The 18,187-nt window shown below is 33.8% G+C and overlaps 2 protein-coding genes across 2 annotated transcripts; both read left to right on the top strand.

The window, feature by feature from the left end:
* Positions 1 to 3,711: 3,711 nt before the first annotated feature.
* On the top strand, positions 3,712 to 4,536 carry LOC129309505 (cell wall / vacuolar inhibitor of fructosidase 2). Its single transcript, XM_054951102.1, has one exon. The coding sequence runs from the start codon at positions 3,848 to 3,850 to the stop codon at positions 4,391 to 4,393; it is 546 nt and encodes a 181-aa protein (XP_054807077.1). The 5' UTR covers positions 3,712 to 3,847; the 3' UTR covers positions 4,394 to 4,536.
* Positions 4,537 to 7,402: 2,866 nt separating this feature from the next.
* On the top strand, positions 7,403 to 15,124 carry LOC129308062 (chromatin assembly factor 1 subunit FAS2). The gene is given in 13 exon segments (XM_054949045.1): positions 7,403 to 7,621; positions 8,628 to 8,739; positions 10,622 to 10,648; positions 10,746 to 10,818; positions 11,635 to 11,738; positions 11,883 to 12,094; positions 12,182 to 12,278; positions 12,752 to 12,824; positions 13,025 to 13,113; positions 13,332 to 13,470; positions 13,581 to 13,681; positions 13,764 to 13,978; positions 13,981 to 15,124. Coding segments are annotated over 13 exon segments (1,632 nt in total). The 5' UTR covers positions 7,403 to 7,507; the 3' UTR covers positions 14,257 to 15,124.
* Positions 15,125 to 18,187: the final 3,063 nt, after the last annotated feature.

Below are 18,187 nucleotides of genomic sequence, written 5' to 3'. Positions count from 1 at the left end.
ATATAATTCTGACAAGTTTCAGAGCACCCAAGCTCTCCCTTTGGGTGGTAGCTTGCATTTACAGATTCTCATCTTCTAGCAGCCACCTCCTCCGATGCATGATGCGCGTGATGTGTTACAAATCTCATATGGCTCACAAGTGATATTTATAGGTTCAAGGGATTTTTTCACCCAACATATTAGTCTTTTAGGATGAATTTTTCATTTGGACTTATATTCTAAGCATTGGTAATTTCATTGAGGTTGATGTCATGGGGAGAGATATGTGCGGAGGATTCAGACCGGTAAGAAGTTAAGTAAATGATGTGGCGGCTCTCAAATGGGGGGTGCATTGTTATGAATCTTTTATAGAGAAATTTTTCAGAAAAAGTAAAATTTACAAGTTCAAAGAGTTTTTCCTCCTAAGCTGTCGCTGGAATTGTAAAATCTGCCATTAATTCAAGACATTTTGAGACAAATGGCTTTAACGGCTGTGTTAAGCAAGGATACGCGGGTAAATAAAATCTATAAAGGACCCAATAATTGATGAATTTCAGCTCGTGAAGACGGGAACTTTTGAAAAGTGAACAGACATTTGATTAAGATTCTGAAATGCAGTTAATTCAATAGCGACCCGTGACTCTTGTTCTGTCTGTTTCCTATCTGACAAACAACGCCTCATGAGTAGTAGCTTGCTACCCTCCAAGTAAGCACCTTCCACAGTCACTAAATACAATCACTAAACAACACTCACTTTCTCATTAAATTGTACACAAATTAGGTACACACATGTAATCATAGAGATGTGATTTCTCCCCTTAACCTGAATTCAACATCTACTTACTAAAACCATGTTGTGGTGGAAGCATTTTGCTGGTTGGGAAGCATGAAACCAATACACCCCACGTAGTTTAAAACCACTGTTTTAAGAATAGATTGGACCGTCAACCAAGGCTATTAATAGCTTGGTTTAGATAAAAGACCATTTTTATGGTTGAGTTGAATTAGATTAGAGTTGAGCTGTTATTAAGTTAGAAATTAAAATTGAATTGAAAATTTGAACGGTTTTTAAAAAATCAAATGAGTTTAAATATAATATAAAAAAGGCTAAAAATGTTTAAAACTCAGTCAAATTCAAAACTTATATCCTTCTACTAAAAGCCAACTTTATTTTTAAACTTTTTACATATTTATGATATGATTTGGGATCACATTCTCAAGAAGATGTTGACAATTATAGACATAAATGCAAATGTTTTTCGGCCTACTCATAATTTAAAAAGATTTACCTATATTTAATAAGTTATAAAATTATAATTTACTCCCTCTGAACTATAATATAGGACATCTTCTAAAAATTTTATTTGATTCAAAATATAGGGTATTAAGTAGCTTTATAATTGATTTTTTAACTATACCTTTACTTCATTTATTACTTTTTTTAAAAAAAATGATGCATTGAATTTTAATTGTCATTATCAAGGCACTTATATAAAATATTTAATGAGGGTATAATTGAAATGATATAATTTTTTAAAAAAAATTTAGGTTTCAATTTATGTTTTTTTTAGAATCATGAATTAGTTACTAATGTCCTTTATTGAGGTATGGAGGGAGCATAATATTGTTGATTTATGGTCATGTGTTATTTTATTAACAATTAAACATACTATGAATTTTTATTTCTTATATATATATATATAATGTATTTAATATTATTTTTCATTTAATTATTAGGTTAGTGATTCTATCTCTAGTCTGACCAATTATACCATAAAAATAAGACCCAATGATTTTTTCAATTTAACATTCAATCCGGCTTTTAAACATATTCAAGTTTTTGAATAATAATGATGATTAGTGTTGGTGATTTTTGTCTTGGCGAAGGTGGTAAAGAATAAATATATTGATGAAGTTGAAATAGTTACTCCTTTCGTTTTTATATATAAAGGGAAAAAACTGAATCACACATTTTAAAAAAAATTGATTAATCATAATAATTATATTTGAAAATAAAAAAATGAACTAAAATACCTTACATTAATTAAGATAACCATACATTAATTGTTTTTCATTGTAAATTTGGATGGTGATTATTAAGGAAACATGTAATAAATGTTTATTGAAATAAATAATTTTGTTTATCAAAAAATATAAATTAAAAGTAATAGTTTCTTTAATAATAAAAAATAGAAGGAATATTTATGTATGATTTTATCTTGAACGTGGAATGTTATTGGAACATTACATGTTTATATTGTTGACGAAACTCAAAGTGTATTTTGTCGTTTCTTTTTGAATGTATTTTGAGGATGAATCATATTCGATTCATATTAGCTTTTGAGTTAATGGACGTTAATACACTTGTGAATGTTGTATTCAAGATCCCAACCCAGTTAATCAAATAGATTTAAAGGGTCAACCTATTTAATTTTTGTCTCGTGTGTGTTCACATGAGTCAAGCTGAAATCGTGTCATTTCATTTCATTTCTTTTTTTTTTTTTAATGAGTGTCATGTTCATCTCTATTTTTCAGTATGTTCAACCATCCCAATTTAAAGCTTACAGTTGGCATTTAAAATAATTTTCAGAAAATATAGTTTTTAATCATTGAACTTTCTTTCAATAATTGATTGAGATCTTAAATTTTGACTTAGAATAACTTAATTTTTATAGGTTATTGAGTAAAAAAATTATAATAATTGAATTGTTTAAATAAAAAAATATAAAGATTAAATTGTTTCAAGTCAAAAATTATAAAAACTAGGTTGTTTCAAATTAAGGAATTACAAGGAGTGGAAAAGTTAAGTATCTAAAAATTTCATTTTTTTAGTAATTTAATATTGGGAAAACAAAACTGTTAGTTCGTATGGTTTAACTTTTTTTAATATAGATTCCTATGTGTTTTTTTTTATTATTTTAAATCCGTTTAATTTTTTTGTCCGTAACGTTAATTTTTTTATTTTTAAATATGCTTAGAGAGACAATAATGTGACACTGACTATATTAAATATGCTAATCTATTACTAAATATATTAATAATTAAGTTGAAGTGTTAAAGTCTAAATAAAGTGATAATTTGTATTTGCAGTAATTTAAACAAGGACAACAAAAGAAAAAATAACAAATAATTATATTTTCCCAAATAACAAATAAGTTCTTCGGACTCAAACGTGACACGAACTTGGGGGAAGACTCGGTGACAGCGGCCAGGGTAGCAGAGATCACCAAACAAATAGATAGGATTAACATTGCATACAAAAAATAAAAAAAATAAAAAAACTTGAAACAGTGAAAAAAAATACAAAAACTCATATCAAAACACATTAAAATTATATAAACCAATAATTATATTTTCTTTTATATGCAGGAAAATGTACAAGTTGATCAATTTTTTGATAAAGCCAACAAATTTTCGAAAGTTATATTAGGTTATGCTAAGTCTCAACCAAGAAATCATATGTGTGTAAATATTTCCTGACAATATATCTTTCATCCACAATCCACTATACTTAAAATTTCACATTTCACTTTAGGAAAACACATTGAACAACTTGAATCATGTGCTGTAGTCATGCTCTTCAAATGCTGCTAAAAAAAGTTGTCACATGCCTTCTCGTTCTTAACCCCCCAAAAAAATATCCCATGACAATCCAAAAGCAACAAAATAAAAAATATTTATCCGAGACCCGAGTCAAGACAACGTAATTAGATCTTAAGGGGAAAAAGGAACCGTACAACTCTGCCCTCTTGGCTCCATCATTGCCTCAATTTTCCATACAGTAAGTACCTTCTCTTCCATCTCTTTCTTCTTCTTCTTCTTCTTCACTGCTTCCTCAACATCTCCTTCATCTCTCTCCCTCTCTCTGATGATGGCCTCTAAATTGTTTCCTCTGCTCTTCCTCTTCCTCTCTCACCTCCTTCAACCTCATTCATTTGTGAAAGCAGACACCAAACTGATCCGCAAAACCTGCAAGAACACAAAGTACTACGACCTCTGTTACTCTTCCCTGAAATCTGACCCCACAAGTCCAAACGCAGACCCAAAGGGTCTAGCTGTGATCATGGTTGAGATTGGAATGGCCAACGCAACTGCAACTTCGTCATACCTGTCGTCTAAGTTGGTAGGCCCTTCAAACGACACCATCTTGAACAGAGTCCTCAAAGAATGCTCAGACAAGTACAGTTATGCTGTTGATGCCCTTCGAGCTTCTGTGCAGGACCTGGCTAATGAAGAGTATGACTATGCTTATATGCGTGTCACTGCAGCTTCAGATTACCCCAATGTTTGTCACAATGCCTTTAAACGCTATCCCAATTTGGTCTATCCTCCAGAAATCTCTCGTAGAGAAAAGGGTTTGAAGCATATCTGTGATGTGGCTCTGGGGATTATTGATAATCTGAATTGGTATTAGCTCAATCAATGTCTTCTCTTCTCTCACTGTAATGCAGAACCATTATATCTTCGTGTTTAATCTTTCTGAATCTTGTCTGTCTTCTGATATAAGGTGTATTTAGCTAGCGTTTTCTCTCAATGCAAATTCATGCCTTTTCTGAACTTGGATCAAGACCTGATTGAAAGATGTCAAGCCTCTTTTTGTCAATCCAACTGCAGTTTGATCCATTTCTTGCATCATCGGTATTTGCATGATGCAAAACATATTTTAAAAAAGCTTGATTAGGGCCTACTTGTTTGGATTAATCTAGACAGTGCTATGAAAAGAAGATGAGGATTATGCGCGTTGATCTCCCACTAGTGGCTTTGTGAGTTGTGCAGATTAGTTGAGACTTGAGAGATTGATGGGTCCATGGATGTTACTGTTAGTCAAAATAAACAACTTTGGTCAAAAAAAAAAAAAAATTCTTTGTGATTGGTTCCTTCCCAGTACTGGACCATGATGAAATCCTTTTCCTTTTCATTTTTTGGTTGAAGATCTGTCGTTTTTCTCCTGAAAAAGATCTTTGAAATAATTGATCCTAGCTGTGACTCATCACCTCTTTTGAATTTGTCTATTTTTCTTCTTCGAAGTAGCCGATTTATATCCTTGTAAGGTTGGTGCAGGTATGCTAATCTCTCTTTTTCTCGGTTTTATCATCAAAGAGATGAGTAAAGGTGTGGTAAAATGGGGCCTGTGGTATGATTATTGAACTCTACCAGCCATTTGGTCAAAAAAAAAAAAAAAAAAAACTCTACCAGCCAGACTCCAATATCTTGTGCGTTCTTGGATTTCAAGGGCCGGGAGTGGGAATGAAGATTAATCATGAAATGGCTTGCTACTAGAAATAAATAACCTTTCTTTAACTATCACATGTTTGGTAAGGTACCAACTTAACTAAAATTCAAGCTTTGAGAATATAGCAACATTGGTGGTAGAGATTTCACCTGGAACGGTCTCATCCCCTGGCTCGAGCCAGTCTAATCAAGACCCCATTAAATTTCCCTCAGCACAACGCGGAACATATTGACATACCAGGTACTACGTGAAAAAATAAAATAAAATAAAAGAACATCTCATTCGATTGCGTCTGGAATGATGTGGGGATTAGTAAAACAGAGGACAAGTAGTGTAATGGTATAAAGGATAGTGTCCTACACGCCAATTCTTGGGCTTCACAATCAGAACTGACTGGAAAAGTAGCATTTGTTTTCAGAGATGAAGAATCAAACACGCGCCACACACACACAGAATTTGCAGATTAAAACTGAAAACCAACTGTAAAGTCCTTCTTTAAATGGCATAAACTGAAAAGGAGCTAGCTGCTTAAAGCTTCCTGGATCCGCCGGTAAAAAGAACCAATTCTAACACACACACAAGAATATTTTTACCAAAAGCTGGATCAGAATAAATCTTTAGATAACTTTCTTCAAGAGTGCTTACACAAAATAAAAAAATTCGTAGCATAGAGAGAGAGAGGTGGGAGGTAATACCATGTGAATTATGAATAATCCTACTAATTTCTCAGACTCTGTAATTACGATTGATATTGCCAAATTGACGCCTTTCTACTTCTTCCAAGCATTGTTTGGTCTCGGGTCCAATTAGGGAAATCCTTAGTGTGTTTTTGCATTTTCTTGGTTACTCAGAACCTCGAAACTCCTGCTCAAGCGCTCATACGCCATTTTTTATTTTTTTAATTATGGGTCTTGCTGAGATCCATGGTTGGGTTATGTCTTACTGCAAAAAGAGTTAAAGAAATATTTGGGCCTTCATCTTTCACTTTTATTTATCTTTTTCTTGGGCTTCTTTAAAAAGGCCTCATTTTCATGCAAGGCGAGATCTGAATTTAATACCTATTGCCAATATGACAGGCCCACAACTCCCGAAAGCTACAAAATAAACGAGATCATAACTCCCCCCCGCCTTAACTAACAGACTGGTCCAATCACAGCATATCGAATCAAGGTTTAAATCTCTATTAAAAAAGATATTTACATTTAATTTTTAATAATTTAATATTTAATAATATCTCAAACAAAATTATCTCCAATAAGATAATAACAGTGGGAAACCAAAAAAAAAAAAAACAAAGGTTAGCCCAAGGAAAGACTTAGCTAACAATCTATGAAGTTATAAGTTTAAAACTTATTACTGAATGTGAAAACTTTTTTAATGAATAATCTATAACTATTTTTATAAGTGTTTTTTGAATTTAAAGACATATCTCAACTCTGATAAGCTTTTGAATTCAACTTTAACTTTTCAGTATGTGTGTGTCTATATATATAACTTTTCTTTTGTAATATAATTTTTAAACAATAACCTAAGGTAATATTGTGTTAATATTCTCAGGAAAAGAATATGCCGCTGTCTAGATGAAATTTTTTCATATTCAGTGCATTTCCATTTGCAAAGTTATCACTTTTGTTTTACTAAAATGGTTAATCTTTTTTATTTCATAATTTAAAATTTATTTGTCTCAATTTCATTCCATAAATATTTATCGTGATCGTTTTTGTCTGTTCAGAAGATTGAATTAATAAGCTCTTACTATCGGGTAAATATTTTCATTTTAAGTTTCACACCTGTATGATAAAAGGTGGGTGAAATCTAATTATCTAATTAATAAGTTAATTCTATACGATTTTAATTTAAGATAGGGATGAAAACATGGTAAAAGAAAAGTGAAAGGAAGAACACGATTTAAAAATATTAACTGAATTTAATGAATAAAACAGAAAAATATTTTTAAAAATTTAATTGTTTTTAAAATTGTAGTTAATATGTATTTAATTGTAGTTAACTTTACAGTTTTCTCTGCACATTCTATTTCTGAGATAATAATATATTTTACCAAAATATATAAAATGGCACAGGCACCTGCAACCGGGAATGGTTGGTATGAAAATATAATTGATTGATGGGGCTAGTCTAGTAATTTGGTAAATATGGTATAGAAGACCATCATTTCCGGACGAAGCTGTTTCCCGCCAACTGAGAGAAGCGAGCGAAGATCCCTCTTTCGGCTTGTATTTTGCTGCTGCTTCGTCTTCCCGAAGCTAAAATCCTCTCAGTCTCAGAGATTGAGGAATGAAGGGTGGAACTTTACAAATAAACTGGCATGAAACCAAACCAGTCCTTTCCCTTGATTTCCACTCAATCACCGCCACTCTTGCTACAGGAGGCGCCGATTTCGACATCAAGGTGCTTCTTCCGATTACCTTCTAACCATTCTTATTTCTTAACATTTTTACTCAAGACTTATTAAGCAGGCAACTGTTTTTTTTTTCTTTTTTCCCCTCTCGTGCATAAGATTTTGTTTTAGTCTTATAGTCCGTTTGACAGAATTTGGGGTTTCGGGTTTTCGTGGGTCTGATTTGAAGTGAGACTTAAATGCTTAACAATCTCGGAAAATATTTTTTTTCTTCAATATTTTTGTTTCGGGATTTTGTGTAGTTTCTCCAGAAAATGTCCCTGAGCTCCTCTCTATTTTTGATTATGTGATGTACATTATTTGGATTTTGTCCGAGCAAGAAAATTGTTGATTATACAACGGTTAATGGTGGATTGTTCTTCTTATAATATTGTAAACTTTAGTAATGCTTATGGAATTGGTTTACATTTTCATTAGAGTAGAAGAAACTGCTGCCATAACGTTCTCAATATTTAATAGTTTTTAAACAAATGCGTTTAAAATTATATCTTCATATTTAAATGTCTGGTTTTTGTTTAGAAAGATAGGATGCTTGAGCTGTACCTTTGATCTGGTACAATAGAGGTGGATGCATCATTGATATTTTTTATTTAATTACTTGTTTTTTTTTTTTAACTTACCTTGATTTGGAGAATAATTTGAACCAAGAAATATCATCTTTGTAAGGGAGGAGGAGATACTATTTGGACTACGTAGACCAGTGATCTCGTTTTTACTGTTGAATCATAGAATATCCCTGGTATTTTTAACCTTTGTTTGAGTTCCAATATATCAGTGTGGGACATTTTCGATTATTCCCCTGACTTGTGTTTCACAGCATTGCTGATGAAAAATGCAAATAAGATTGAGAGTTTTCCTTCTCCATCTGACACTGGTTCAATTAAAGAACAATTAAAACAATACCTCTTGAAAATTTCAGCATGTTTTTTTTTTTCCTTTTTCTTTTTGGCTTTCACCAGGCTAGACTAACTATTGATTTGTACCCTATATTTCCAGCTGTGGTCTGTAAAACCTGCAGAGGCACAAAAGAAACTACCTGTAGTGACCTATCTGAATAGCTTGTCTTATCATAGTTCTGCAGTAAATGTAATTCGTTTCTCCTCTTCAGGTAAGTCAGTATCACTGGTTTCCTCTCCCTCTCTGTCCACTCAGGATTGATAGCAGTTTCACGATATAATGTTTTATTTATTAGTGATAGGAAATTTTATCCTGCACCAAAGTATTTGACAACAGTATTAGTTATTTTGATACACAATGACCTCTAGTATCTGAGCTATCTAGATTCTAAAATGTTATCTTTGTATACACTATAGAATTCTGATGTTTAATATAAGTAGAGGAATAAATCGTTAGTTGTTAGTCAGTTAGAAATGTTAGTCGTTTTAGCCTTAGGGTTTGACTAGGTTAATCCTATATAAAGGGCTGTGATGTACTTAATTCTCTTATGCTTATGAAATTTCTGAAGTATTATTCAGAATCTCTTCTCTATCCCTCAATTCTTCTCTCTACTCCTCTCTCTCTCTCTCTCTCTCTCTCTCTCTATTCTTCATTGTTCTTTTCTTCACTATACACCAGTGGTATTAGAGCCATTGATGCTCGGATTGTATGCTAGAAACTCAATTATAGAAACAACAAATAACCATGGCTGATCACAACAACAACTGTCTTCGTGCCTTAGAGGATGCCACTTCTGAGATGGCAAGTCTCCCGACTACCATACAAGCCCTTACCAATCAAGTAGCCTAGATAATCAGAGACCACAATAAATCCCAATTTCAGTGGATAAATATCCTTGTTTAAATATTCCTAATGGATAATCTTAATGTCTTGAATAAATCCTAATTATTCTAATTAACCATTATCCTATATTCCATCATTTCCCTATTTGCCTAGAGATGTGACTATAGAAGCTGTTAATGGAACATTTGTAGCACAAGAAGAAGCTCTAGGGATGGTAAATTATTATCTCAATAGGGCTGTCAACAGAATCAAACAAAAGGCAGACCTACATAAGAGTGATAGAGAACTTGAGGAAGGACAGCGGGTGTTTGTAAAGCTGCAACCGTATTGCCAAATTTCTGCAGCATCAAGGAGCTCTCAGAAATTAGCTCCAAGGTACTTTGGCCCCTATAGAATCTGTAAAAGAATAAGTCCAGTGGCGTACAAGTTGGAGTTACCTCCAGAATCTAGAATGCATTCAACTTTTCATGTGTCTTCGCTCAAGCTCTGCCCTAATCTGTCTGTGAAGCAACGGCATCCACTTGTGGATTGGCCTGAGCCTCCTCCAAGTCTTATTTCAGAAAAGATTTTAAATAAACAAATGGGAAGAAGAAAGGGGAGAATTATTACTGAGGTGGTTGTGCAGTGGAAAGGTCTTCCTGATGAAGAAGCACGCTGGGTTTCTTTATTCCAGCTACAGAAGCAGCACCCTTATTTTGTAATTTCTGACCCTTGAGGACGAGGGTTCTTCAGGGGGGGTATTGATGTGTAATCATAATAAGTAGAGGAATAAGTTGTTAGTTGTTAGTCAGTTAGAAATGTTAGTTGTTTTAGCCTTAGGGTCTGACTAGATCAGTCCTATATAAAGGGCTTTGACGCACTTAATTCTCTTATGCTTATGAAATCTCTCAAGTATTATTAAAAATCTCTTCTCTATCCCTCAATTCTTCTCTCTACTCCTCTCTCTATCTATTCTTCACTGTTCTCCTCTTCACTATACATCAAATTCATTAGCAGTTTGAAAGAGGTTCCTCATGGTCATGGAAATGGTTTCTACTTGCCTTTAAAAGCTTCCAGAAAATAACAAGCAGCCTTAACTAAAGTTGATAGTTCTAAAATTCTAATTTTAGTCCTTTGTCCCTCTTCTAAATTAATTACGCAGACTCTGAAGCACTCTTTACTCCTTTTGGTTACTGTTAAATTTTTATTTTCACCAAGAAAAATTTGGGTGATGCTATCATCTACTAAGAACAATATTTTGCTTGATGCAGGGGAACTCTTGGCCTCTGGTGCTGATGGTATGTCTTTAACTGCCTTGTTGAACTGCTTTAATTGCTTTAGATTTTGATGATCTAAATAGGCGAGGTTTCTTGACTGGATTTTCCATATTTTCAGGAGGTGATCTTATAATATGGAAGTATCATCTGACAGATACAGATCAGACATGGAAGGTCCTTAAGATGTTAAGGTAAGAGTCCCTTGATTGGATTCATCTGTGAGCCCTGCATATATTATAAATTAATATAATGTAGAATAGGCAGTATTTTGGTTTGATATAATTTCTATTGTGAATTTTATATTTCCGTATGCAATTATTATTTTATAGCCTAGCCAACCAATTAATAATGTCCTTTTATTCATGGTCTTCTTTTCAATATTGATGTAGGGTCTACTTTGGGCTTGTTTGGTTCTGTTTTCTGTTTTTATGTTCTCAAAACAATTTTGTAGAGTAGTTTTTCAGAACAAGTTTTGGAAACAAGAAATGAAAAAAATCTGTTTGAATCATTATTTTGAAAAAATGAATCTAAATTGGTGAAATAAAAGGTGAAAAAATAATTTATTTTATTAACATAATTTTCATTAATGATAGCATAATATTTTCTGCCTTTTCTCTAATTTTGCATGACAAAAGTGACAAAACATGTTGGTTTTTTAGTTCTTCAGATCAACTTTTAACTTTTGTGTTTTTCAGAACAAATAACAGAAGATACATTTTCAAATAGGTTATTTCATTTTTTTTTTTTTTCAAAACCAAAAACTGTTCTGAAAACAGGTAGTCAAACAGTTTGAAGGCTATGATGTAGAAATGAAGACTATACTTGACATTAACTATAAATTATGATGGAACTACTCATCAATCTGAGGGCGCTAAATCAGCTATCCCTTTTGGTTTTCCTATTGGATTTCTGTTTCTAATAAATATATTTTAAATATCAGTACCTTTTTACCCCCTAAACTCATGCTTGGGCCATTTCATTCTTATCATGAATTTTCTGTGAAATAGGTCTCATCACAAGGACATTCTGGACCTTCAATGGTCTCCTGATGGCACATTTTTAATTTCTGGGTCAGTTGATAATAGTTGCATAATATGGGATATTAACAAAGGTGAGAATGGCAACAAATAATTCCAGTATGTTTGAACTAGTATGCTTTAACTCTGGTAGAAGGAAGTTGGAATGTTTTAATTGTAACATTTGCTGATCATATCTGTTTTTATATTACTGATTGTGCTTGATTTTTATGTCTCAGGCACCAATCTTCAGACATTGGATGCTCATGCCCATTATGTTCAAGGAGTTGCATGGGATCCTCTAGGGAAATATGTTGCTTCTCTTAGTTCTGACAGAACTTGCCGAATTTACATTAATAAACCTAAAAAATCTAAAGGAAGTGGGAAAATCAATTTTGTCTGCCAGCAAGTTATTTCCAAGGCAGTACATCCATTACTAGATAATTCTAAGGTTAAGATAAATTGAATCATATGCTATCTTTAAATGTATAGATTGATTTGTCATATGCATGAACCTTACAAGGTTTTTGGAATGCAGTCAACAAATTATCATCTTTTTCATGATGAGACACTGCCGTCTTTTTTCAGAAGACCAGCATGGTCTCCTGATGGTTCATTTCTTCTTGTGCCTGCAGGTACTAACTTGAGCAAATTCTGGTTCAATTTATTTTGGAAATTTTGTCTCTTTGTGGTAATACATAATTCTTTCTCTGGTTTTGTGGGTCAGAGGTTGTGATAAGCAGTGTGCAGATTCTTCTATATGGCTCATTCTTTAGCTAACCATAGAATATTCTAACAAAATTGATTTGGATAGTGTTGATTGAATTGGTTATATTGCTGATAACTTTTATTTGCTTCAGCCTGATAAGGCTCTTCATTTTGTGGTTTTGGATGGTGAAAAGGTATACTTGTCTCTAGGTAGTTGTAAATTTTTCCTTTGCAGTTTGGTCTGACTTTTTGCAGTCAAGTTGCAACTTAATGTGCTTTCTTTAGTATTTGATGGTGCGTGGAAATTGTATCATGTCGGTCTCTTCCTTTCAGGCTCTTATTTTCTGAACGGTTGTTGCTCTATGTTATCTATTTTTAAAACGTGCCTTACCTATTTCAGGCTCATACAAAATTACTTCTGGGTCTGAATCTGTAAATGCTGCTTACATATTTTCTAGAAAGGATCTCTCTCGGTAAGCCTACCAGATTTTTCTCCTTCACGTGATGAAATCTTTCTGCTTCAAATGCTGAAGATGGTTTGCAAAACCAAGACATTGAAAGAAACAAAAATCCTTGAGATTATCTGTGATACTTTAATACCTAACATGCTATCTTATATATATTCATGGACCAAGTTCCAAAGGTATTTTGTTGTGATTTGCCTGATATGCAGGCCTGCCATACAGCTTCCTTGTGCAAACAAAGCTGTTGTTGCTGTCCGATTCTGCCCTGTTAATTTCAGCCTTCGGGGAACAAATTCAGGTAATTCTGTGCTTCGTACTTGTACATCAGCTCAATCACACTGTATATATGATTTAGGTGGCCATTTCTTCAATCATGTGGAACCCTGCTTAATTCTGGCACTCTGTCCCATAAAGTGACCTCCAAAGTTGAACTGCTATCTTATAGAAGCATACTGCAAGTCTTGGAGAATGTATACCCTTACTGAGGCATGATAATTATTGTATTCATCTGTGCAGCTGGGTTATTTAAGCTTCCCTATCGCCTCATTTTTGCGGTGGCCACTCTGAATTCATTGTACATTTATGACACTGAGAACAATCCTCCCATAGCTGTAATGGCTGGTCTCCACTATGCAGCAATAACAGACATTGCATGGTAAATGTTTTAGTGGCTACCAGGTCCCTTTTTTATGTTTTTGTTTAAGAATTAATGCAATTGTGTGCCATTGGGGAAAGTTTTTAACTGCTTCCGACATTGTTCAAAAGGTCACCAGATGCTCATTATTTGGCATTGTCCTCTCAAGATGGTTTCTGCACATTGGTGGAATTTGAAAATAACGAATTAGGAACACCTATCTCTTCATCAGGTAGCCCCCTCCCTTTTCTTTTGCTGCTTTATCATATCTTCACTACTGATATTTCTAATATTTCTGTAACATACTGGTGTAGGAGAAAAGAAAGTTTCTGATAAGGATCAGACTCAACTGAAGACATCTGACAATTTGGTCATTGAAGCTACCACAAGTGGCAGTACGGCTGAAGCAAAAAGCATGAAAAATGAAGCAGGAGGAAAGGCTGATGACATGATCATTGAATCAACTAGTAATATTGGTGTAGTTAATGCAGGAACCGGGAAAGCTGAAGCAGAAGAGAAGGTGACGACATGGTTGCAGAAGCAAGTGGGAATGTTGGGGCAGTTGTAGCAGAAAGCAGGAAAAGGGAAGCAGAAGAGAAGGATGATTTCAGGGTAATTGAGGAAACTGGCAATGTTAGTGGTGTTGAGACAGCTGGCAGGAAAAGTGAAGCAGAAGAGAAGACCGATGACATGATCATTGAGAAAACTGGCAATGTCGGTGAGTTGTGGCAGCAAGCCAGGAAAGTGAAGCCGAAGAGAAAGCTGTCATGGTCATTGAAGCAACTAGGAATGCTGGTGCAGTTGTAGCAGACAGCAGTAAAAATGAAGCAGAGAAAAATCCAGTGAGTTCAGATACTGCGAAATCAGTTGAGCAAGACAAGACAGAACATCTATCGGGTTTGGATGTTGTAAGAAAAGAAGTTGAAGAGAAGACACAGAAACAAACATCTAGTTTGGACAAAAGGGAAGCAGAAGAAAAGGTAACTTGTAGTTCAAGGGGAGCGACAACATCAAATAAGACAGGCAAAAGACGTATAACTCCCATTGCCATTGATCCATGAGAAACACAGGCATGCATCCCCTGCAGTCATCTTATTTGACTCCAGGTACAGGCATGAAATTTGACCTATCTCTAGCCCCCCCTACTCAAGAACTTATATTTTATGGCTTCCAATTTGTTAGTTTTAGGGATGGAATTCTTGCAAGGAAATGGGCAGGCTACCACGCCTATAGCTATTCTGCCAAGTAACTTGAAAGCTGCCGCTCCTACTGTCGCAACCATTTTTACACCCTCTAACCAATCACCATAGCTAAACATATAGTCCTTCCGGTGCATGATATGAGTGTCAGGGGCTAGAAGAAGGGAAGATTTTATGATTGCACCCTGCAGTCGACTGCAGCAATCCATGTCACAGAAAAACACTGCGTGTCTATCCTTGTATATTTTTTGGGCGGCCTACATATGAAAGTCTCTGTTTCCTTTTTTTTCTTGTTTTATGAATTACATCTGGTTATCGATTCTTTAATGTAGATTCCAGTTCTATATTAAGAGAATTCAATCTTCATTGGGAAGAGTAGCCAGCCACCACCATCCCCTAAAGAAAAAAACTGAGTAATGTAATTTAGCAATTTTGTTTTGCACATCTTGGATTACTAAGTTCACGCGTCAAAAATGTGAATAAAAGCAAATTGAATGAAGTTCGGATTAAAAGGGAAATACCATATTAGTATAATGAATCTAAGGAGTCGAACAGTAGTACTTGATAATAACAAAGGAATTGAGTGCGAAAATATTCTTGAAAGCGCTGAAACATTTCGATAGAAGAGATTCGTGAATGATTATTTACTCTGTCCTGTCTGAATTTCAATGCCAGAAGAGTACAATTTTCTTTGATGGAAATTGATATGTTAAGCTGAACATGGTTTCATTCATTCAATTGATTGATTAGTTCCAGAAGTTGATTCTTTGGAATCAGGATCACGAGGGCTTCCATATTCTGATTTCTTGCGTATACCTTCCATAACAGACTTCTTTTCAACCTCTTGTTGAATGTTCACATCCTCCTCTATGGATAGCACCTTGACTTCTTCACCATGTGGACGTGCAACAATGATTTCACGCACCTTCACACGTTCGTCAATTTCTGCAATCTGGGACTTTCAACTCTCCTTTTCTTTCTAAGGAAGCAGCACAAAGCAATAGAGAGGAAAGCACGAACGAATAGACCGCCAAGTGAAACAAGTACAACAGCTATGACAGTATGAGAAGGTGAAGGTACTTTTGGTGGAGATGATGAACTCTGAAGGTGCCATATATATTAATGATGCAAGAAGATCAGAACTAGTTTCTCTTTTTCGGATTTTGGAGTGCTAGGAAAATGGAGATGGCGGACATTGCAAGTGAGGGTATACATGTGTATTCGTGAATGAGCAAGCCTTGTTTACTTGGAAGCTTTAACTAAATTAGCCTTTAGGCCAAGATTTTGACGGGCTGTGATTGTTCGCGTTGGAAAAACACCTCTCTATTATGAGTTATGAGACTGTACCTCAATATTATGTGAGGGGCTTCTTCTTTCTTTTATAATATTTTTTTTAGAAGAAGAATGAAATTTTTGGTCTTTTAATTATCAATTTGAATTTTAAAGTTAATTTTTATCAAAATAAAGTTCATAAAATTTACTTTAATGTCATTGGACTAACAATTTTTTCTGAAATTCATGAAGAGGTTGTCGTCCTTGGGTTAAACGCTCCTCAACATGTGTTTAGGATTACATGTCTTCAAACTATAAGGACTAATTATATAATTATAAAATTTTAAGGACTTAATTAATAAAAATAATAATTAAGAAAATTTTAAGAATCAAATCAATAATTAAGATAAATTTTAAAGGCTAAATGTTTTATTAAAAATTTACTTCTAATCTAATCCTTCATTATAAAAAAGAGGACTAACACACAAATATGTCAACATTAAATTGACGGGGTCTAAGAGAATAATAGAATGACATGTTGGGACATTGTCTTTCCTTTTTTGATTTAGTATCTATTTGCATTTTGCATGCGTCTTGTCCGTTTGCGCAAAAAAAAAAAAAAACAAGTGTCCCCTTGTGTAGAATCTATGTTGTCCATTAAATTACTCTTTATTCTACACTCTACTCATGATGCAAAATCTATGTTGTCGACTAATTTAATGATTTGAAAAATTTTATTACAACCAAAATCAAGAAATACTGAATCCAAATATCCTAAAATAGCATCACATGGTGAATGTCTACCTCATTTCTTATTTAAAATTCAAAACTTCTTAAACAATTCAAAATTTTCATGCTTTCCTTACCCATTATTGGTATAAAATCTTCCTCCGTTTTCTATGACATTGAGGAATGAATGAAAGAACAAACATTAATATAACAATATAAATCCATTCATAAATAATACGGAAAATTACAACCAAATCTTACACAAAAAAATTGAGCACTATAAGGTTCATTGATAACTAAATTAAATGTCATTAACAATTGATTGTATTCTCAATAGCATTTAATTCAATTTTTAATGAACCTTATTATAATTAATTTTCTTATATAGAACTTCAATGTAATTCTTCCTAAATAATATGTAATATAAACTCATCATAATACAAAAATCGTGGTAGGAAAGATAGATGCAAAATACCATAATATGATATAAAAATAATAATATAGGCATGTATTGTTTTTTGAATTTTAGGCGAGAAATAGAATGGGCATTTAGTTATGCCATTTAAAAGATTTGGATTCAGTATTTTGTGATTTTGGTTGTAAAGAGATTCCACAAACTCTTGATTTAATGGACAGCATGAACATGAGAATATAGGTAAGGCATGGGATCCAAATCTCAAAGAAACAAGGAAACGGGTGACAATTTGGCACTGGATCTTTTTCTTTCTATAGCTGTTAATGGATGAAGCTCTGAAACAAGTTTATTTTCAAGGCTATTAAAATTGGAGATTCTGAGCACGCATCTCAACAATCACCCGGTGTTCCTGAAGCTTATTTGATACCCACACCATCCATGTAATCAGAATTCAGAGGCTATAGAAGAGAATGCAAAATATGTATTTTGTATTTCTTTAATGCATAAGTCGATGATCACCAACCATGTTTCAACTGCATGAGTAATCATGAACCTATTGACAGGATGATATTTTGTTTGAACTTTAAACTATATGAATAAGCTTTTGTTATTATGATGGAATCCATGTCATTAAGAAATTTGTAAGGTCTGGGAATGAGTCACAGGCTAGTATATGCGTTGGAGCTCTCCAAACAATGTAACAAATGCACAAGGCTTGCACAAATTTAAAGAGAAGATGTAGAAAGGAAGATGAAATCTTATTTTTGCATTTTCACTATTAAATCTCAGTTTTAATTAGATTGAAAGAAAAAAAAATGGGCCTTTTTTTTTTCCTGCAAGTATTAATGGACTAAGAATCGAACATAAAAATGTTTGAGTATCCTGCAATCATGCCAAGAAGAAGCCGAGTTGGAGAGTTTACATGCAATCATGCTCACCCATGAAACCTGGCTCCAACAATATCAGACTCAACACCCACAAAGGCCGATCTAGCCATGCACAATAAATATACTGAATTCCAGTAATTCCTTTGGCCGTGTTCCTCATTCCAGTCTAAGGAAGCGGATGATCTTCGTGAGGTAATAGTAAGGTCACATGCCAACTTTGTAGAATGACAGAGACA

This window comes from Prosopis cineraria, unplaced genomic scaffold, assembly GCF_029017545.1.
Source record: "Prosopis cineraria cultivar Desert tree isolate PC_DT_omini unplaced genomic scaffold, ASM2901754v1 PC4, whole genome shotgun sequence".
In the NCBI taxonomy this organism is placed as follows: Eukaryota; Viridiplantae; Streptophyta; class Magnoliopsida; order Fabales; family Fabaceae; genus Prosopis; species Prosopis cineraria.
The sequence above is the reverse complement of the archived record's forward strand: the minus strand, read 5'-3'. Positions and strand labels throughout refer to the sequence as shown.